The 21,864-nt window shown below is 45.1% G+C and overlaps 1 protein-coding gene across 2 annotated transcripts; it reads left to right on the top strand.

Annotated features, from left to right (window-relative positions):
* Positions 1-658: 658 nt before the first annotated feature.
* On the top strand, positions 659-20,070 carry Arf3 (ARF GTPase 3). Of its 2 annotated transcripts, none has more exons than XM_090325133.1 (5): positions 659-906; positions 13,594-13,835; positions 15,980-16,090; positions 16,321-16,445; positions 17,220-20,070. In XM_090325133.1, exons 2-5 carry the CDS (start codon positions 13,688-13,690, stop codon positions 17,379-17,381), a joined length of 546 nt encoding a protein of 181 aa, XP_090181259.1. In that variant the 5' UTR covers positions 659-906; positions 13,594-13,687; the 3' UTR covers positions 17,382-20,070. The 2 variants fall into 2 exon arrangements, with proteins under 2 accessions (XP_090181259.1, XP_090181267.1); XM_090325141.1 differs by lacking the exon at positions 659-906 and adding an exon at positions 1,704-1,767.
* The last annotated feature ends 1,794 nt before the right edge of the window (positions 20,071-21,864 follow it).

Genomic DNA, 21,864 nt, shown 5'->3' with positions numbered 1-21,864 from the left:
AAAAAAAAAAACAACCGAAGTCTTGCAGGATAAAGCAGGGTGATGCAATTGCTGGCTTTGCCTAAGAAGCCTGTGGACCCCTTTGCCAACATCAATCTCCAGTGCAGCCAGCATGTGACCACAGTCCTTAAATTCTAGATGGGGACTGGATGCAGAGGCTTAGAAGTGTAATTCTGAGGTTACAGGATTGTGAGAGATTCTGAGGATTGTGGTTCAAAGCCAGCCCAGGCAGGAATCTCTGTGAGACTCTCATAGCACATTAGGCAGCAAAATGCTGGAAGTGAAGCTGTGGCTCAAGTAGTAGGAAGTTAAAAAAGCTCAAGGACAGCTCCCAGGCCCTGAGTTCAAGCCCCAAGACACACACACACACACACACTTCTAGACAAGGCCCTGGGGTTTGGTATTCTCACCTTGGTCCCCACTGCCTCATCCTCATTCTCGGATGACTCCACGCTCTGAGCTCAGCCGAGGCCCGCCCTAGAAATTCAGCCCCCACACCAACCCCCGCCCAGGACTCCAGCTACAGCGCTCACTCCCGGCTGCTTCTGCTGCAGCCGCTGCCATGGTGACTCGATCTCGCGAGAACTGCCGCTGGGTACCACGCAGCTCTCGCGCGATCGTGGAGGTGGGAAGTATCCCGGGCTTGGGGGTGGGGGTGCGCCGCACAGCCTCCAGTCACGGTCGCGGCTTCCGGTGCTAGGTGGAGGGAAGGAAGGAAGGAGGGAGCCGGGGAGCGGGCCCGGGGAGCGGAGGCTAGCTGAAGTCGGCCCTGGGAGCTAGAAGGAGCGGGGAGGAGAAAGGGCGGAGAGAGCGAGCGAGCGCGGGGGAGCGGGGCGAGCGAGCGCCGGGCGGATCCTGCGGGGGCGGAGGCGGCGGTCGCAGCGGCGGAGCGGGGAGCTGGAGCAGGTGAGGGGCTTGGGCGGCAGGCGGGCCCCACGGAGGAGAGGCCCGGTCTGGGTGGGCGCTCAGGAGATAGACGCCCCCTTCCTCCTTGGACCCCCCCGTCGCCCCCCCCACCGTGCTGCTGGATCCTGGGCCTTTCCCACCCGTGAACTCGGGGAGAGGGGCGTCGGGCCGGGCCCGCCCCCCGCGTCCGAAGGACGCCCAGCCGGGGTGGGGGCGGGGGGCCGCACACCAATTTGTCCTCCGCCGCGCAAAAGCGGGGCGACCTAAGGCTGCGGTTCGGTTCCTCTCGCCGGCGGACCCTACGGGAGGTGGGCTTTCCGTGGGTTAGGGTGAGGGAGAGGAAGGGCGTCCTGGAAGGGGTGATGCGGGGGCGGTCCGGGCTGATGGTATCTTTTTTTTTTTTCTCCCCGGGTACAAGGACTGGGAATGTTCTCCCTCTCCCCCTCCCCCTCCCCCTCCCTCCCTCTCCCTCCCCTGCCTTAGCTGTGGATACACCCCCTCCCCCCCTAATGGGGCAAGGGTCTGGGGGCTAACCACGGGGGCCAGCTGGTAAGGCACCACGTTGTGGAGGTTGCTTTTCCGTTCTTTAAGGCACAGCAGGTTGGGAAGAGGGCAGCAGGTGGGGAGAGGGTGGTGAGGAGGCTGGAGAAGGGGGAAGGGGGGGGTCTGAGCTAGCTCGCATAAGGGAGGTGGGGCCTCCCTCCCCCGGTCACTGACAGGGGCGGTCTCACCGAAGGAGGGAGCATCTTTGTCACTGGCCCTGAGTTTGTGTCTTCCAATCCGCTTTCTTTCTTTAGGAAGTACCAGAATTCCCGGAACAGAAAATGGAGCCGTTGCTTACGCCCCGATCCTTTGAAAGAAGTAGGGAGGGTGGGGAGTGGGGCGGTGAAGTTCCCTGTTAAAACCGGCTTCTTGAGTATTAGCCAAGTGGTAACATGTTTTGGGAGAGTATCTTGCTTTCTGGGTTATATTACTTCTGGTCTTCATGTGGCCAGACCAGGTGTAATGTGCTTGGGGGAGCTGTGGTATGTAGCCCGGAATGAGAAGTAGTGAGATCCTCAGGGTGAGGGAGAAGTGTAATGTAAAACTTGTCTCTGCTGCTGTTGGATTGGGTCACCCCTGGTCTATGGCATGAAAGTTTTATTGGGAAGAGATCTGCTACAGGAGTCTGATTGCTTGGGTCAGTGCAACAGGATAGAATCTAGTCTCTGCATACCTTCGTTCCTGTCCCCAGTCAAAGAGAGACACTGTGTGCTGCCATTTTGTTAGGTTAATGTGCCTTTTGCTTGTTGTGATTGTTACTGGCCGGTGGATTTGTTCTTGCACCATTAGACCCAAGTTTGAATAATGTATCTGTAAAAACTCATTCTGAGAAAGAAGTCAGACCCAAGGAGGGTTTCCTTTTTATCGAATGAATCATTGACCTGGGATTCAGGCAGTAATGGCTTCCATGTATCACATGTTACCTGCCCCCTCCCTCCCAGCATAAAATTATTACTTTGTGTATTCAAACTTTTGTATATGTGTATGTCTTACTTTTCTGAGACTAGAAGGGTTTTGCTTGCACATTGGGTGCACATTGTAGCGAGTGATGGACACCATTTGTGAAAGTGTGAATGTTATGGCACTCAAAAGTTTCTAAGAACTACAGTTTAAGAAAAGGGAAGGGGTGTGAGGGCTGGTGGTTCATACCTATAATTCTCAGCACTTGGAGGAGGAGGCAGAAGAGTGGAAAGTTTGAGGCTAGCCTGGGCTGCTTAGCAAAAACCCTTCTAAAAAGGGCAGAGGTGGGGCCTGGAGTGGGGCCTGGTGGTAGACTGTTTGCCTAGCATGCACAAAGACCCAGGTCCAATTCTTTGGTACCACATACATAGAAAAGGCGGAAGAGGTGCTGTGACCCTGGTGGTAGAGCACTAGCCTTGAGGAACGCCCAAGGACAGTGCTCTAGCCCTGAGTTCAGTATCCAGGACTGAAGGGGAGGGGGCAGGCTGTAAGTGAAAACACGTGGAGATGGCTGAACAAGGTTACAGAGATTTTTAGACTTAGTAGTTGACAAGTTTTGTTCTCTCCATTTTTCCTAAGAATGCAGAACATGCATAGATAATGGAAGCTAGGACCCCAGAAGGAACACAGTGAACCTTAATGAACACAAAGTCACTGTTTAAACTTTTAGATTTCCTGCTTTCCCATTGTGGGTCGAATTATTTTCTGTGAATGGAAATCCTAGAGATAAAGAAGGAGCTGTGTAAATACATGGTACCTAGCCTCAAATGGGTACCAGAAAATGGTGGCAGCTATTGTACTGAATGTAAGAATAAAAGTGAGCAGACAGCAGCCTTGGAATGAAAGTGCACAAAGGGTCATTGTTGTGTGTATTCATCTTCCCTATATTTTCCACTGTAGTCATAAGAAGAGGAAATGGACTTAGAAGGCAGAAACTACTATTTGTTGATTACAAGGAGGAACTACTTTTTCTCCTACTCCTCATCTTCCTCTCCAGTCCTGGAGCTTGAACTGGGCTTGGGCACTATCCCTGAGCTTTTTTTGCTCAAGGCTAGCACTGGATCAGGAGCCAAAGCACTACTTTTAGCCTTTTCTGTTTATGTGGTACAAAGGGATGGAACCCAGTGCTTCATGCATGCTAGGCAATCACTTTCCCAGCCCAAAGAGAAACTTCTTTAAATACAGGTGTTTTAAAGCTGAATATATAAATGAGAAATTGTGGAATCTTCTTTCCCATATAACTTTAGAAATGGACACTGACAGACCTAAGAGTCAAAGCATGTCTCTGTTTGGCTCTCCTCATTATTTTGGTTGCAGGTAAATTTAGAAGCATAATAATATAAAGACTAAGGCTGGGACTTAGAATCAGCTATTCTGCCTGTGGTGATACTAGTTGCATATATTTGGAAAAATTACTTGTCTTAGCTTCATTTTCTTATCTGTAATGGTAGTGTTTACAGCATTTACCAAGTAGGGTTGTCATGAGAATTAAATGAGATAACAAATGTAAAGCACTTCATATTGTACAAGGCACATAGTAAGTACCAAATAAGTATTAACTGCTATTAATAATCTACCATTATAATAGTAAAATAAAATGAGCACTCAGGGCTGCCTTAGAGGCGAGGAGGTTTCTAAAGGAACAACTGGCACCTGAGGTGCTTATGTGGAACAGTGATTGTTACCATGATTGTCTGTGCTGGTACTGAAATATTTCTCTCTGCATCAGCCCCACAGAGACAGCTCCTGCTGTCTGAGTGGGAAGTGTAGCTGGAGCGAGGCAGGGGACCTCAGCCATCAATTTGTATGTGGAATGAGGATGTGAGGATTTAAGAATGATATTTATTAGAAAAACTTAATGTGACTCTGAGGTAATAGTTGAGTGTCCTGATTGACCTAGTTGAGAGATTCAGATTCCCATGTTCCCTTGTTTTATGTGTCTGTCAAAATTTGAGCACCTTTCATTTGCTGGGACACTTTCCATTTAGTCTTGTGTGTGTTATATATATACATATATATATGTATATATATATGTGCATATATGTAATATGTATAGTGCTGGTCTCGGGGCTTGAACGCAGGCCTTAGGTACTGTCTCTTAGCTTTTTTATTCAAGACTGGTACTCTTTAACACTTGAGCTACAGCTCCGCTTCTAGCTTTTTTTTTTTTTTTTTGCCAGACCTAGGGTTTGAAGTCAGGGCCTGGGCACTGTCCTCAGACACTTTTTGCTCAAGGCTAGCACTCTGACATTTGAGCCACAGTGCCACTTCTGGCGTTTTCTCTGTGTGTAGTTCTGGTGAATTGAACCCAGGGCTTCATGCATGCTAGGCAAGCACAATACCACTAGGCCACACTCCCTGCCCAACTTCTGGCTTTTTATAGTGGTTAATTGGAGATAAGAGTTTCACAACTTTCTTGCCTGGGCTGGCTTTAAAATGTGATCCTCATATCATCCTCTCGAGTAGCTAGGATTAGGCATGAGCCTTACCAAAGGCATGAGCTACTGGTACCTGGCTATAATCATATCTTTTTTTTGTTTTGTTTTTTAAATTGTCATGGTAATGTATAGAGAGGTCACAGTTACATTCACCAGGTAGTAGGTGCATACTTCTCACACATTAATACCCCTTCTCATGTTTTTGACCCCATTTCTCTCCCCCCCACCCCTGCCCAATATCTTGCTTTCCCCCCTTCCCTTGCCTATTTCAAATAAACAAATAAGTGTATATACAATATACCAGGTAACAAAGTCAGATACAGTAACAATATGAGATTCACCAAAGGGCAAAAAAAGAGAAGAGAAATAATGTAGCACATTAAAAACAACAATCACACAAGATAAATCTCTTTTATCCATATTATCTCTTTTAAAAATGTCTTTTGCATATCTGTTTCACAAAATACTGTGTTTACATCCAGAATTTATTAGCTTCATAAAACTATACTGGACTCTCTTTCTTGTAACATATAGGTAGATGCTAATTGAGATTTTGTTGAACCTAGGGTTTCATAATTGCTACCACTTGAACTACTTCTCCAGGGCTTTTGTTTTTATTTTGGTGTTGATACATAGTTTTGATAACTTTGCCTGTGTTAGCCTTGAACTCAAGATCCTTCTAGCTCTACCTCTTAGTTTTATTTACAGGAATGTGCCTAGACTGGCCTAATAAAGCCCTTGCTAATAAAAAGACATGGGGGAATATTTGCAATCCCACCAAAGGAAGGCTTTCTATTATAGACTGGAACAGAATTAACAGAAGTAAGGATTCTGTGGATACTTTAGGCCTTAGTCTGGATAGCTGCAAGGGATCTGAAAGAAAATGGCTCAGGATTTCAGTGATCTACCATCATTATCATATTCCTGAAGAAAGGTGAGATGACTGAGGCAGGCTTGGACTATCTCACATTGCTGATGAGAGCTTTGCATAATTTTTGGCTTTGGCTTCAGAGTGTGCCAGTGTTTGAACTTAAGATTCAGGAGAGCATTTGCCTCCCCCAAAACCTGGACTCTTAAATATGTGATGCTTTCACTTATTAGCTGATACTCTTAGCAGTTGAGCCATGCCTCCAGCCCTAGCATTTGCTTTTTGTTGCAGTAGTTTTGTTCTTTGTTGTTGTTGATGTTGTTGCTTCAAGAAATAATTTATTATTTTTATTGTATAGAGGGGTTACAGTTATATTCACCAGATAGTAGGTGCATTATTTCTCACACATTGATACCCCTTCTCAAGTTTTTGTCCCTCTTTTTTCTTTTCTTTTTTTTTTTTTTAAAGAGGGAACTGGTGGCTCATGCCTGTAGTCCTAGCTACTCAGGAGGCTGAGGTCTGAGGATTGCAGTTCAAAGCCAGCCCAGGCATAAAAGTCGGTGTGACTTTTATCTCCAATTAACCGTTAGAAAACTGGAAGTGGCACTGTGGCTCAAGGGGTAGGGTGGTAGCCTTGAGCTGAAGAGCTCAGGGACAGTGCCCAGGCCCATAGTTCAAGCCCCACAACTGACAAAAAATAATAATAATTCAAGCCAGCTGCCAGTGGCTCATGCATGAAATTCTAGCTGCTCAAGAGTCTGAGATGTGAGGATCCCAGTTTGAAGCATCATAGGAAGGAAAGTCTGTGAGACTTATGTTCACTAGACTAATCTTAAAAAAAAAAAAGCTGGAAGTGGAGCTATGGCCTCAAGTGGTAGAATGCTTGCCTTGAGCAAAAGAAGCTCAGAAACAGCTCCCAAGCCTTGAATTTAAGCCCAAGGACTGGAGCCAAAAACACCACCCCCCCAGCATCATTAAAACTTTACCTTTAGTAAAATTTACTGAAATCTAGTCTAATAGGTGAAATATTTCCTTCAGAGCCCTGGAGCTGCTCTGGTGGTAGTAGAGAGTGGAACAGAAACTCTGATATAATTGCCTTTCTTCCCAGGCAGCTCCACATCTTTTTTTTTTTTTTTTTTGCCAGTCCTGTGCTTGAGCCCAGGGCTTGAGCACTGTCCTTGAATTTTCTCAAGGCTAGAGCTCTACCATGTGAGCCTCAGCACCACTTCTGGCTTTTTTCTATGTATGTAGTACTGAGGAATTGAACCTGGGTCTTCATGCATGCTAGGCAAGCACTCTACCATTAGGCCAAACTCTCAGCCCAGCTCTACATCTTATCTATGGAAACCAAGATCTGAGAACATGGAAACCACATCTCCATATTGTCAAATAGAGGAAGAGAATAGGGTCATGTAAAGAATACTCTACCTTGTGCTCGTAGCTTCTTGCCATGTTAGTCACTAGTTGCAACTCATTCATGGTGCTGGATGCTGGGGCATGAAGCATAAAGCACAGTCCTTGAAATGAGTTCAGCCTTTTCAGAATTCACATATAGACACAGGCACTTGACTGATGTAAGAGCTCTGGCTGCTTCATTCCCTACCCAGCATTTCACTCATTGGTTATTGAGATCAGTGTCTCCACCTGACCTGTGTTGGAAGCAGTTTGGGAAATTTTGAAAGCAAAAGGCAAATGAGTAAATGATACTGTTCCAAGTCCTAGAGTAAAAATATAAGGTGCTGAGAGATCATAGATCGGCCTTATTCCCTAAGTGGGAAGTTCCTTATTCTGCATCCTTATGCAGTTGACAATAGTATTGTTAAAAATAGCATCTATTAATGATATCTCAATTTGAAAATTATCTGGGAACACAGCTGCTATTACACTCTACCCTGTGGATCAACAGAGCATTTGTGAGACTGTTCTTCCTTCTCTTGGGCCTTGTGAAGAGGAGGGTGTGGAGCCAGGTGTTCCCCAGGGATGTCTTGGTACATAAGCCTGATCTGGCACTGGAATTCAGTGGGAGAAAAGTGCATGGTAGACTGAGGTGTGGTTGTCAGAAAGGCGTTGAGTCAAGCATATTTCTGCAAAACACTTCTAACCAAGATGGCTGATCAGCCAACTGCTGCAATAACCTGCCTCTCCAGAGTAGGGGAGTGCTTGATGAGTGGCTCTCACTTAAGAATATTTGAGTTGAGTGTGTGTATGTGTATGTATATATGTCTGGCATGCATCTTTGAACTACAGGCCTCATGCTTTTGCTAGACTTTTTCCTATCACTTCAGGTACTCTGCTGCTTGAGTCACACCTCCACTTCTTGCCTGGGGCTTGAACTCAGGGCCTGGGTACTCTTCCTGAGTCTCTGTGCTCAAGGCTAGCACTCTACCACTCGAGCCACAGTACTATTGGCTCTTTCTGTGTAGTTTATTAGAGATAAGAGTCTCATGGAATTTCCTGCTGGCTTCAAACTATGATCCTCATATCTCAGCTTCCTGATTAGCTAGGATTACAAGTGTGAACCACTGCTTGCCGCTCTCTTACTTTTTGCTCATTAATTCTTATCTCTCAGGGCTGGGAATGTGGTAGAGTGCTTGCCTAGCATGCATGAAGCACTTGGTTCCATTCCTCAGTATCACATATGCAGAAAAAAAACCAGAAGTGGCACTGTAGCTCAAGTGGTAGAGTGCTAGCCTTGAGCAAAAGAAGCTCAGGGATAGTACCCAAGCCCTGAGTTCCAAGCCCCAGGTCTGGCCAAAACAAAAACAAGCAAAAACCCTCTCAGATTTGTTTCTCCAGACTTACTGGCTTTACCATGATCCTCAGATCTTAGCCTTCTGAGTAGCTAGGATTATAGATGTAAGCCACTAGTGCCCAGCTTCTCATATAAACTCATATAAACTTCCAGTCAATCAGTGTGCTACACTGAACTACAGTAATACATGCAGAAAGTATGGGAGCACAGTTTTGTAGCTCTTACTGCTAATACATTTTTTTTGCCAGTCCTGGGCCTTGAGCTCAGGGCCTGAGCACTGCCCTTGGGCTTTCTCAAGGCTAGAACTCTACCATTTGAGCCACAGCACCACTTCTGGCTTTTTTTTTTTTTCCTATGTATGTGGTACCAAGGAATCGAACCCAGGCCTTTGTGCATGCTACACAAGCACTCTACTATTAGGCCAAACTCCTGGCCCCTGCTAATACTTCTGATAATAAAAATTTGACTATAAAATAAAATGTTGAGATGTCCTCTTTGTTAAGAGATATTACTATATTCCATTTCTCATCAGTTTTAATTGCTCATATTCAGTTTTAATTGCTGTTCCTGGTATCTGACAACCCATGGAACGCTGGCATTTTGCCCTATCAACACAGGAGTACCATCTGTGGTAAAAGAATAACTACAGGTGATATCATACATAGAGAAATATATAGACCATGTTGTTTGCTTATTGTAGAGTTTTAGGAATGCATTTTAGTTAAAGGTAGACTTGGCTCTATAGCCAAAGGTTTTGTGTTTATGACATAAAAAAGCTGCCACTCTCCTAATAATAAGGCTATACTATCTGGTAAATAGGGATAGAGGAATTCAAGACTAGAAAGCCGCCATCCTATTTGAAATGCTGATTTATGTCAAACTACTGATTATACTTTAAGAGAGTCATGGTATTTATTAATTTCAAGACCTCTGATTGGTCCAGAGAGACATGTGGTAGCTGTCAGATTTAAAAAAACAAAACAAAACTCATCAGATCCATTATACAATGGTAAGGGGAATTTTCACCAAATCTCATCTACTGACCATTTTTTTGGTTGGTTATAGGGCTTGGACTCTGGGCCTGGGCGCTGTCCCTGAGCTCTTCAGGCTAGCACTCTACTATTTTGAGCCACAGTGCTGCTTCTGGTTTTCTGGTGGTTAATTGGAGATAAGAGTCTCGTGGACTTTTGTGTTGTAGCTGGCTTTGAACCTGGATCCTCAGATATCAGCATCCTTGAGTAGCTAGAATTACAGGTGTGAGTCACTAGTCCTCCCAGCTCTACTGATCATCTTATGTTGTTCCCCAAACACACACAGGCATGCAAACACAAAAAATCCACAAGGTGTTGCTACAAGGATCACATCATTCAAGGGCCTTACTAACACTTGCCAGGAAATAGAATTGGTATAATACTAGGGTCAGAGTTTTTTCCTTTAAGAACTTTTTTAAAAATTTAATTCTATTACAGATTTTCCTGCCTAGGCTGGCTTCAAACTGTAATATTAAGATCTTTGCCTCTTGAGTAGCTAAAATTATAGGTGTGAGCGACCAAGCATCTGGCTAAATTTTTAAAAAATTAAGTAGTTCAAAGAGGTTTTAACCCCATAAGTCAGATTATGAATGCAATGAGTTTGTATGTGTATGTGTGTGTGTGCACATGTGCGTAGTGTGTGTGTGCATGTGTGCATGCATGTGCGCGCATGTGTGCTTGTACTGGTGCTTGAACTCATGGCCTGGGTGTCTCTGAGCTTGTTTGCACAAGCGCTACCAGTTGAGTCACATCTCTACTTGCTTTTTGGTGATTAGTTGAAGATAACAGTCTTATAGACTGCCCTGCCTGGGCTGGCTTGGAAGCTAGATTCTCAGATTTCAGCCTTCTGAGTAGCTGGATTACAGACTGAGCCATTAATGTCTAGCCACAGTGCATCTTGTTTAGTGCCTCCTTTTCCATTTCTCCATTTCTCCCATCACTAGCCTTAACCATTCTCTCAGCTTACTAAGGTCCAATTTTGAAGTAGTACTTTATTTAGCAGAGAAGTAAATCAAAGGATAGTGTTAAATGTTGTGGAACAAGGGATACTGATTCCTCGTGTTTTTCAACCTCTGTAGTAGTACATTCTTTTTTTTTTTTTTGTAGTATTAGGATTTTGAACTCAGTTCCTTGAGTTTACTAGACTGACACTTTACCATTTGAGCCACATCTTTAGCCTTTTACTTTTTGCTGGGGTTATTTTGGAGATGGCATTTAGTGGACTTTTCTGTCTGGTCTGGCCTCCAACTTTGATCCTTCAGATCTTAGCCTCCTGAGTAGCTAGGATTACAGGCACGCACCACTGGCTCCTGGCTCGTTAAGGAATTCTTAAATAATTTCCATGAGTACTAATTGTAGTCATGAAGAAATATATGCTGTATTCTGTTCAAATCTGGCCAAAAGCCTAATAATACCAAATCTTTAAAGCAAAGTATCATCTTTGTTTCATCTCCCAAAGACTTGGGGAAGGTTTATATTTCTGTAAGTGAAGGTTCATATTTCTGCAGAGCCAGAGGCTGACTACCACAGATAGCCAGGGTTGATGTCATCTAATCTTACTAACTGGACAGATGCCCCCTTCTGTCTTGGGTTTTTAGGAGCCCCTATGCCTGAGTGGATTGTGGCTGGAAGGGAGGAAGGATGGCTAATGGGTGACTTGGATGAGCTTGAGCCATACATAAGGTGCAGCCAGTCCCTTTCCCTGGAATGTGAACCCTGTGGGTCAGGGCCTGGTTTGTCTGGAGAACCCTGGGAGCCCCACACCTGGCTAGTTAGTAGATGACTGGGGAAACCTTTGAAGATGAAACACTCCATAAGCACTCATTGTAGTTCCTGGACAAACTAGTACTTTAGTCTCCAAGGACTGTTGATCTGGCTTCTTTTGTGCTTGTCTGGAATTTGCTGCAAATCAAGTAAGAAAAACAGAACATAATAAGAAACAAACAAACCTGAAGACATTTTTGAAAAAACCCAAACCACTGAACTCCCACTAAATCACTATGCTTTAGCTTGTAAGAAGGATTCTTTACCATCCACCTTTCACATTCTTGGTTTGTGTGCATTCTGTCTTGACCTGTTTCGTCTACATTTGGGGCGTGCATATATGTGTGTCTGGTTTCCAGTCTGTAGAGTTTGCTAGCAGCTGGCATATAGTGATTGCTGAATAAGCTGATCACTAGTGCATGCCTCCTGCAGGCATGGAGGACTGACTGGTATGGGTAGTTCTGAACTCCCATTTCAGATTATGCCACAGAGAAGGAGAGGAGAGGTGAATGGATAAAACTGTGATTTTGTCTGTTGGTTATAATGGCCAGGAGCAGATGGGTGGCCTTTTGGGGAGGGAGAGGGGGCTTGAACTCAAAAGAGTCTGGGCACTGTCCCTTTAGAGCACTTAAGCTCTACTTTAGCCACAGCTCCACTTCCAATTTTCTGGTGGTAAATTGGAGGTAAGAGTCTTACAGGGCTGGGAGTTTGGCCTAGTGGTAGAGTGCTTGCCTAGCATGCACGAAGACCTGTTTGATTCCTCAGTACCACATACATAGAAAAAAAGCTGTAAGTGGTGTTGTGGCTCAAGTGGTAGAGCACTAGCCTTGAGAAAAACCCAAGGACAGAACTCAGGCCCTGAGTTCAGTCACCAGGACTGGCAAAAAAAAAAAAAAAAAGAGTCTTACAGACTTTCCTGCACAGCCTGGCTTTGAACCTCAGTCCTCACATCTCAGCCTCCTGAGTAGCTAGGGTTATAGGTGTAAGCCATCACCACCAGCTTACATATCCAGTGAAGTCAGTGGAGAACTTAGGAATTATTTCACTTACTCAGCTATGCTGTAGGTTGTTGGCATAGGTATTAAGGACACAGCAATGGAAAAAGTGAAACAACAACAAGAAAACACTGACACAGTAGGAGAACCAAAAATACAGCCAGCAATAATGCTGTAATGTATCCCATGGTGATAAACATTCTGGAGAAAAGTGGGATAATTTAATAGGAAGTTTAGGGGTATGTGTTATACAGGTCTTTAGGGAGGTGTCTTAGCTAGATAACATTGGAACACATACCTGAAGGATATAAGGGAGTAGTCCATGAAGGTTTCTTGTAGAGAACTGTTTAAGGTGAGAAGATGAGTACAAAAGTTTTGAGAGAAGAAAATATTGGAGAATTGGAGTGAAAATAGGAGATCTGGTAAAAGAGAGTTTGAATTTTACTAAATGGCACTGTAAATCCTTCACAGGATTTTTAATACAATAACCACATGCCCTAGGTTTGGTTGAAAAAAAAAAAAAGCCACTGTGGCCACTATGTGAATAGGCAGAAGAATAAGAATAGAGTGGTATGACTACCTGGGATATTTGTGGTTAAGAAAGAAGGCCAGGAGTTTGGCCTAATGGTAAAGTTGCTGGTACCACATACATAGAAAAAAGAAAAAGCCAGAAGTGGTGCTGAGGCTCAAGTGGTAGAGCGCTAGCTCACCCTCTCCCAACTCTCGGTGTGCTTGGTGTGCTGTTAGATGGACAGGCAGTTCCATAAAGGACCAACCTATTTTAGGAATACTGCTTATTTCTTCATCATTTAGGTTGGTATGAAGGAAGATGGAATTGGAGAATTACAGGCAAGGAAGAAGCAGTCTTTTGATTAGAACACAAGGGGTAGACCTTGGGGAATTGGCAAGTCTGAACTTTGTCAGGAGTCACACAGAGCCACTCCTCATTCCACTCCCTCCTCTCTCACCCTTTCTAGAAGTCTCAGAGAAAGGTTAGGGGAGGGAGGCACATAAAAGATCCTGCAGTGCCTTGGGGGTATAGTATAGCAAGAATGTCGGAACTGAAAGGATCTTTAAAAATCACTAGGGTAAATCCCCCTCTCCTCAGTTTACAGTTACAGTTCTGGGAAAATAAAGTTTACTTTCTCAAAGTCACATAGTAAATTCCTTGCTGATCCTGAATGCTCACTGCTTTGTCTCTGCTCTCAGTTTCAGATGTGGTGTGGGACTCAGTCCCCTCAGGCTCTCTATTTGCAGTAAATGAACTCCAATTTAGTCTATGTGAAGTTCTGATAAACAAATGGTGGTAATGAGTTTTTGCCTTTCTTTTGCCTAGGATCAAGTCTTTCATACCAGAGACCAGGCTAAAACCAGACTTCCACTGACCTCCACTTGAGCCCCACTGTCCTTAGAAAGCAGCTGCTGTAATCATGGGCAATATTTTTGGAAATCTTCTTAAGAGCCTGATTGGGAAGAAGGAGATGCGCATCCTGATGGTGGGCTTGGATGCCGCAGGGAAGACCACCATCCTGTATAAACTGAAACTGGGGGAGATTGTCACCACCATCCCTACCATTGGTAAGCTTCTATGTGGTCTTTTGTGCTGTTGGCTAGGCAGGGCAGTGGCTTATTCCTAGATTCCCCACCTGGCCTGTTCTCCCCAGGTAAGTCCCACATATTTTGTGGGGCCCCCCAGAAGGATCTCTTACTAGCTTACTAGCAGCTGTTAGGGCTGCTTTTTGCCTACCTACCCCGGCCCTCCTTGATGAGGGAAGTTCCCCCCCCCACCCCGCCACACACACACACACACACACACACACACACACACACACTCACTCAACAGTTGCCCTCAGGCACTGGAGTTGGTTTGTTCTCTGTGTTCTTTGGAAAGCCAAGTAAAGAGCTTTGATGTTCATGCCAGAGGCCTACAATTGCTTTGGTTTAGATCTTCAGTGGCCAATCCTGGTTACAAGATTACCGACTTACAAGAGAATATCTGCTGCATAGATGGGGATTCTGGTTTATTGTCATCAGTTTTGTTCTCTTTTTGGGGTTCCAGGATTGTAGCTCTTTGCTCATTCTTTGTGCTGTCAGCACATCTTAGCCTAGGAAGACTGGAGTGGTCTAGGTATACCAGTGGAACGGAGTCATTTCTTTGTTAGAGCCAAAGACTGAATGAGCAAGTGGGGAGGGTTGATTCACATTACCCTAGTGGCTGTGAACCTCCTGGTTGGGGCTTCCTCATCTGTTGTTTTTTTTTCTTTTTTTTTAATTACAGAATTTATTAACATTGATTTTTACATAATATTTCAAATGACGTGTTTAATAAATAGGTATTCAAGAAGGGAATCTCTATATACAATCACTGGCACTTAGATTTTAGAACATAATCAAAATTAGGCTGAGGGTTTGTATGTCATAGATGCATAATAATCTGTGTAATAAAACATTATGTCTATAGAGTCATAAGTTTTTATGACTATGTAGTTGTGTTTATATTTCCAATACCATGTCCATAGCATTGGGTATGCAACTTTTGAGTCCTTGCTCTTGTTTGGATCTAATAGTCACATGTTAAGGATACCATGAGTCTTTTGTTCCTTTGGTCTTGACTTGTCTCACTCAACATGATTCGCTCTAGATTCATCCACTTCCCTGCAAATGCCATTATTTTATCTTGTTGGTTGGCTATGTAGAATTCCATTGTATATATATATCCATTCATCTGCAGTAGAGCATCTGGATTGTTTCCATCGCCTGGCTATTGTGAATATGCAGAGATAAAACATAGCTGAGCAGGTGTCCTTATCATATCTTGGGTTATGATGTTCAGGGTAGATGCCCAGGAGTGGTATGGCGGGATCGTAGGGAAGGTCAATTTTCAGTTCTTTAAGAAACGTCCACACTGCTTTCCAGAGTGGCTGAACTAGTTTACAATCCCACCAGCAATGCAGTAGGGTTCTTTTTTCACCACAACCCCGCCAGCATCTGTCATTGTCTGAGTTCAAAATCTTGGCCATTCTTTTTGGGGTAAGGTGGTATCTTAGGGTTGTTTTTATTTGCATTTCCTTTATGACCATGGATGATGAACATTTTCTCATATGCTTTTCTGCCATGTTAATCTCTTCTTTTGATAAGTCTCTCTTTAGTTCCCTTGCCCATTTAGTGAATGGTTTGTTGGGTGTGGGGAGGATTAGTTTCTTTTCTTTTATTTTTTTGCCAGTCCTGGACTTGAGCTCAGGGCTTGAGCACTGTCCTTAGACTTTCTCCAGGCTAGCACTCTACCACTTGAGTCTCAGCACCACATCTGGCTTTTTTTTGCTGTGTATGTGGGGTACCGAGGAATTGAACCCGCGTCTTCGTGCATGCTAGGCAAGCACTCTACCACTAGGCCAAACTCCTGGCCCCCAGGATTAGTTTCTTGAGTTCCCTGTAGATACTGGATATTAAGCATTTGTCAGATGTAGTATTGGTAAATATCTTTTCCTAATTGGTTGGCTGTCTGTCTCTCCACCTTCCTCATCTGCTTTGATTTCTCTTTATAGGTTTGCTTTATGGCCTTCTGACTACTTGGTCAAGTATCATCAGGCCTAGGGCGGTCTTAGCTTTGCATCATTTGGTATCATGACCAAGACTGGGAGGAAATAGGTCCAGTCTAAGTGGGTCATTGTAGGTCTGGTGTTTGAAGCCAAATGGTCATTGCCTGTTTGTTTTCCTCCAAGGGTTTAATGTGGAGACAGTGGAATATAAGAATATCAGCTTCACGGTGTGGGATGTAGGTGGCCAGGACAAGATTCGACCCCTCTGGAGACACTATTTCCAGAACACCCAAGGTATGGCAGATAAAATTCCCAGGGCTGGCGTGTGCTGCCTGGAGTTGAGTAGAGTGTGGCTCTCTTCTTTGGTTATAAGCAGCCAACCTTAACTCTGCTACAGCTCCAGGTGGTCAAGATAAAGAGAAAAGAGAACAGATATTTGGAGGGTGTGAAGAGGGTGTTGCTTTTTGGTGGTGGGGGAGGGGAACATCTGTCATCTCTGTGCAGCCCATGCTCTGCCTCCCCAGGCTTGATATTTGTGGTTGATAGCAATGATCGGGAGCGAGTAAATGAAGCTCGGGAAGAGCTGATGAGGATGCTGGCAGAGGATGAGCTCCGGGATGCTGTGCTCCTTGTCTTTGCAAACAAACAGGTAAGATTTCTCCCCATCCCTGAATTTGAGAGAGGGCAAACTTGCTATGGAAACCATGGAGCCTTAGGGCCCATTGTATGGGAAATCCTGTACTGTTCTCAATGTAGAAGCGTAGGAACCATGAACATGGGCTTCTTTGTACTCCTCTTGTCTCCTACCCATCTTCATTTAGTAACTCATTGGTGTAATAGGTACATCAACTCTACTCTCTTTGATTTTCCCTGTAATGCACCTTATTGGAATTGTCCTCACTTTTTTCTTTTTTTTTGGCGGTCATGGGGCTTGAACTCTGGGTCTGGGCACTGTCCCTGAGCTCTTCAACTCAAGGGTACTGCTCTATTGTTTGAGCTACAGCACCACTACCAGTTTTCCGGTGGTTAATTGGAGATAAGAGTCTCATTGACTTCCGGACTTCTGTGCCTGGGCTGGCTTTGAACTCCGTTCCTCAGATCTCAGCCTCCTGAGTAGCTAGGATTACAGGCTTGAGCCACCAGCGCCCAGCTGCCCTCACTTCTGCTGTCAGACTTGATTTTTCAGCCTGTCTGAATCACCTATTTCTCATTATCCCTTTCTTTGGTTTCCAGCTCCTCAGTGGGATAAAATGAAAAATCTGGAATTCTACAATGACTGAGTCCAGAGTAGCTCCTTCAGATCTTGGGTTTTCTAAGAGGAAGGAAGGGACAAAGTCCTGGTACATGTCTCTTTGGTAGATGGGTGCTCTAGAAGCTTTTGAAAGATCCTGAGGTTCCTTTGTGTGTCTCCCTCACACCCCAGGACCTGCCGAATGCTATGAATGCTGCTGAGATCACAGACAAGCTTGGCCTGCATTCCCTGCGTCACCGCAACTGGTACATTCAGGCGACCTGTGCCACCAGCGGGGATGGGCTGTATGAAGGCCTGGACTGGCTGGCCAATCAGCTCAAAAACAAGAAGTGAGAGCCAGGCAGTCCTGTCCGACTGCCCCACCCACCCCTGACATACCTGTTGTGTCCCCACCCAGCCCTTCCTAACTCCTTCCTTCCCATTGCAAGTGTGGCTAAGGCCCTGGGTATCATGTCCGCATGCCCAGTAAGAGCCTTGCCTCTCCTTCCTCCCTTCCTCTCCTTTCTGCCCTGTCCACTGACATGACCAGTCCCCCGTTGCTGTCCTGATGATGAATCATTCCAATTTACTGGATTTAAAACAAAAATGAGGTTGTTATGGTTTCATGGGGTGCCCTCTCTTCTCACCCTTTGGGTTTTGGGAAGTAGAATGGGGTAGTCTCTCCATTTGCATCATTTGGCACTGATTGCTGTGTTCTTGGCATCTGAGTCCCTTCCCTATCCCCCTTCTTCCAGATCCCTTTCCTACTCCATCTTCCTTTCCTTCAGCACCCTCTCCTTATTTTACATGGAAATTGCACGGGCCTCTCTGTGTGTTGCGTGCATGTGTGCGCCTGTATATACATGTATAGAGAGATATATATGTGGGGCTAGGGGAAAGGTTGTGGAGAGCGCAGCTCAGGGCTTACAGCCAGGACACTGCCCACTGGAGCTAGTCATCTGTCCCTTCCACGTTGGTGAGATACAAGAAAGGTGGTTTGCTGGACTGCCCCAGTCTGAGACTCATTTCTCTCTTTTCTATAGGTAATTGTTTCTGAATGATAGGACAGATGATGGGTTCTGCACAATCATCGGGGTGGAATTTATCTCTAGATGCCTGTTTGCAGGGAGATACCATTCTGCTCTGCTTGTTAGTGGGCAGGAGAGAGGAGCCCACTCAAGTCCAGAGTATTCAGCTGATCTCCTACCATCCTTGGATTGGTTCTTCAGGAGCTCAAGCGATAGAAAGACTGGTGTGTATTTTGGACCCAGGGTGTGGATGGGTGGGGTGTGGTATCATGAGGTAGGCTTTAGGTTTTTCCATCCTCATTCTCTTGTTATTAGGAGATGAAACATGGACAGTCCTGTTCCTTCCCGTCCCTTCTCTACATACCTTTTGATCTTACGGTCTGGATGGTTTCATCTATCCTTCATCAGAAGTTTTCTTACCCTAGTAGTTCTGCTAGCCTGATCAGGGCTGAGTGAATGGTTTAATGAGAAGCCATGGAGTGGGGGTGACATAGCAGACTTCAGTGTCAAACCCTCTACTCTTTTTCTAGTCCAGGACAAGCTAACCAACGGAGTTTTTAAAATTGTTTCAGGCCTGCAGACCATCCTTGCTGTTTTCTCTCCTCTAGTCCAACAGCTTTCCTGGTCTTTCCCACCCATTCTCATTAATGAATCTGGGAATTGGAGTGAAGGATACTGGGACCCTGAGTGGTTGTTGGTGCTGGTGAGGTGCAGTGGTCTTGAGGGTCTTCCCCTCACTATCAGGTATTGTTCAGAAGCTGCTGCTATAGTATCTGTATACAGGGGCACTTGTACCTGAGGTCCTGGCCAGGGACCTGACTTGCAGTTTCTGGGAAGCTGTTATTGTTTGTAGGCTCCTGTGTGTGTGCTGGCTGCGCCCTGAGCTCCAAGACAGCTGCCCATGACCTTTCTGCTAAAGTCAGGGCCCAGGGCCTGATTGAAGGATCCCTTCCCAGAAGGACTGTCCAGAGCTCTACTCCAAGGGATCAGGCTTTCTGTCCCCCTTGTCTATAGCAAGCAGATTAGTACCCCCTGACCCCACTCCAGATGGACTGTGAAAGGTTTCAGGGGTGTCTCCCTCAGTGCCAGTTACTTTGTGATGTGTTATTAAGATGTAGATATGTGCAGGTGTCCTGCTCTCTAGGCCTTTGTGTGGACACATGTCTGTATGTATGTGTGTGTGTGCATGTGTGGGTGTGCGTAGTATGTGTGTGGGGGGTACTGGAGGTTCTATTTTATTTTAAAATGGGTTTATTTCTCTGACTCCACAGATGCTTCCCTCCATATTATTGCTCTCCTGATTTTTCATGTCTTGCCCTATTGCTCTTTTCCTCTGAACCCTTTTCTTTGCTGCCTTTATTCATTCACTGCTGTTGCCTATTTTTTCCCCCTTTTCTATAGTTCCCTACCCCATTCTTGGTTGTAGGTAAAGATTTTTAAGCTCTTTTCCTGCCCTGTCCCTGTGAGACCCTCCCTAAGTGAGATGCCAGTTCAAAATAGACTTTTCTTGCTTCAGGCCTCACCTATTCCCTTTTATTTTGGGGAGCTGCCAGGGCCAAACTGGGCTGCAGGTGCAAGGAAGCTGCCTTGGGGGGTTTCATTGCGCTGCTCCAGATATGTCCAGCAGGGGGTAGTAAGTGCTCTTGGTAGCATCCCTGGCTCTGAGGCCTTTGGGCAGGGTGATTCCTTTCTGCATTCCTATACCTAACAGCTCTTTTGGGATTGGGTGTTTTATTCCTATTCTGTCCACTTCCCTCCCAGCTTCCTTCAGGTGGGTTTAAGTTTATGCTTTTTCCCTTTTTCCAGCATTTTTCCTGGGACTCCCCTCCCCCCTCCCCCAGGTTTGTTTGTGGTGTTATAGTGCTAAATGCAGTTCTGGATTGGTTTTTCTCTTTTTTCTTCCTCTGGAATATAGACTGTATATGTTTAATAATTCACCTTCTCTATCCTTGCTCAAAATGTGGGATAACGCGATGACTGTGACCCTGGTTGGAAATTAAACATGTTTTATGCAGCTTTGGAGCAGACCTTCATCTTTGATATACAGCAGTTGTGTGCAGTGGGTTCATGATGAGGGCATTTTGCTTCTGGTCCCTCTTTCTAGGCTGCTTCTTCTGGCACAAGGGGGAAAGGGCACACCCGAGGGGTGGATGGAAAGTGAAAGGACTTAGGGCCTGCTGGGAAGACTGCTTATATCTTCCCATCCTATTCCACAGGGGCATCCAAATTAATTTGGCACCAGAATATGAACTCTGTGAATTTGCTCTTCTAGTTCTGAAGGGCTTAACCCTGAATCCAGCCATATTTATCAACTGTTGTTAGACAATGGTTGGAAGACCCCACACTTCCTCTATTCTCAGGCCTTCCTATCCCCACACCATCAGGTAATTCTAGTTTGAAAACCAGTCCCCATATCCATCAATTGGATTCTCCTCCTACCTAGGTTTGGACTTTGGCAGTGAATAAGCATGAAGGATAAGCATCTATATAGTGTAATGAACTTGATTCTTTTACAGTCTGTGGCCATGCACAGCTCTACTTCTGGAAGGTGGTTCTCCTTTCTCAGGAAGCCATCCTTCATCCAGAGATTGCACGAATAATTTAGGGAATTTTATTTCCCCATAAAGCATTCGTTATCCCATCCTTTTCCCACCTCTGCCCTATTTCTGCCCTATTCCTTTAGCACTCCTAAAGGTGCTACCCTTAGTCTGGGTGAGCTAAGTAGTCCTCCCATTCTCACTATTTTCTTTTTTTTTTTTTTTTGGTGCCAGTCCTGGGGCTTGAACTCAGGGCCTGAGCACAGTCCCTGGGCTTTCTCTAGGCTAGTGCTCTGTTACTTGAGCCATAGCACCACTTCCAGCTTTTCTATATATGTATTGGTACCGAGGAATCAAACCTGGGTCTTTGTGCATGCTAGGTAAGCACTCTACCACTAGGCCAAACTCTGACCCCCTCACTATTTTCTTAAGCATGTAGTATAAAGGTCTGAACCTGCCATGGTGGGTGAGAAGACAGCCCTTCTGTTGCCTTCCTTGCCAATTGTCCTTTTCAGCCCGTCCTGTTGTTAATGTTTTACTTCAAGGACTGTATAAGGCTTCTTGCCCATCTGTAGCCTTCAAACTACTCCAGTCAGAGACCCCTTTACCAGTCTGTAGCCTCAAGCATTAATTTTCCTTCTATAAGGCTTCTTACTTGTCCTACTTGCTGACTGGTAGCTATTGAGTTAAGAATACCTTTCCCAGGTGTGTAATAAATACATAAATTCCAGTACTGTATTTTTTTTCATGAAACAGTAAAAATGGATCTTTTTAGCCGAATGACAAGCCAGTGTGAGTTTAAGGAACAGAGGTCTCCCCACTCTGAACAACTTGGGGAGATAATTACCAGTTCCTTTCTGCCCCTCAGTGCTCAGTTTAGGAATGAGGTTGAGGAGAGCCCTCTTGTGGCAGTTGCTTAAACCTGCCAGCTTTGGGGGAGACATGGAATGAGGATGCTGAACCTGTGAAAGCTGTAGCACCAACAGCAGCTCTGTCCTCCAGAGCATGAAGAACTCATCAGCCATTGCTTGACAGGGTTCAATACGTTTCAGGATGATATGGGCAAAGGAGCTTCCAAAATGAACCTGGAAAAGGCGGAAAGGCTTCGGATTGGCCTAGGTGGAATAGTGCCAGTGAGTATGTGTGTATTTCTCAGACCTGAAGGACAATGTCTGAAGGCTCTTGGGACCCATATAACTACACTCATCAGTGCAGGCCCATGTGGTTAGAGCAGAAAGGGGACACATATTTGTATCCTCTATGTTTTTAGCC

The sequence above is a fragment of the Megascapheus bottae genome, chromosome 2 (genome assembly GCF_031878675.1).
Source record: "Megascapheus bottae isolate mThoBot1 chromosome 2, mThoBot2.hap1, whole genome shotgun sequence".
NCBI classification, from domain to species: Eukaryota; Metazoa; Chordata; class Mammalia; order Rodentia; family Geomyidae; genus Megascapheus; species Megascapheus bottae.
This window is presented reverse-complemented; position numbering and strand designations above follow the sequence as displayed.

Excerpts from the sequence above, each read along its gene's own strand:
- Arf3 (XM_090325133.1), top strand. The coding sequence starts at position 13,688 with ATGGGCAATATTTTTGGAAATCTTCTTAAGAGCCTGATTGGGAAGAAG. Across the intron at positions 16,091-16,320 it reads CTATTTCCAGAACACCCAAG|GCTTGATATTTGTGGTTGAT; the intron begins GTATGGCAGATA and ends CTGCCTCCCCAG. Across the intron at positions 16,446-17,219 it reads TTGTCTTTGCAAACAAACAG|GACCTGCCGAATGCTATGAA; the intron begins GTAAGATTTCTC and ends CTCACACCCCAG.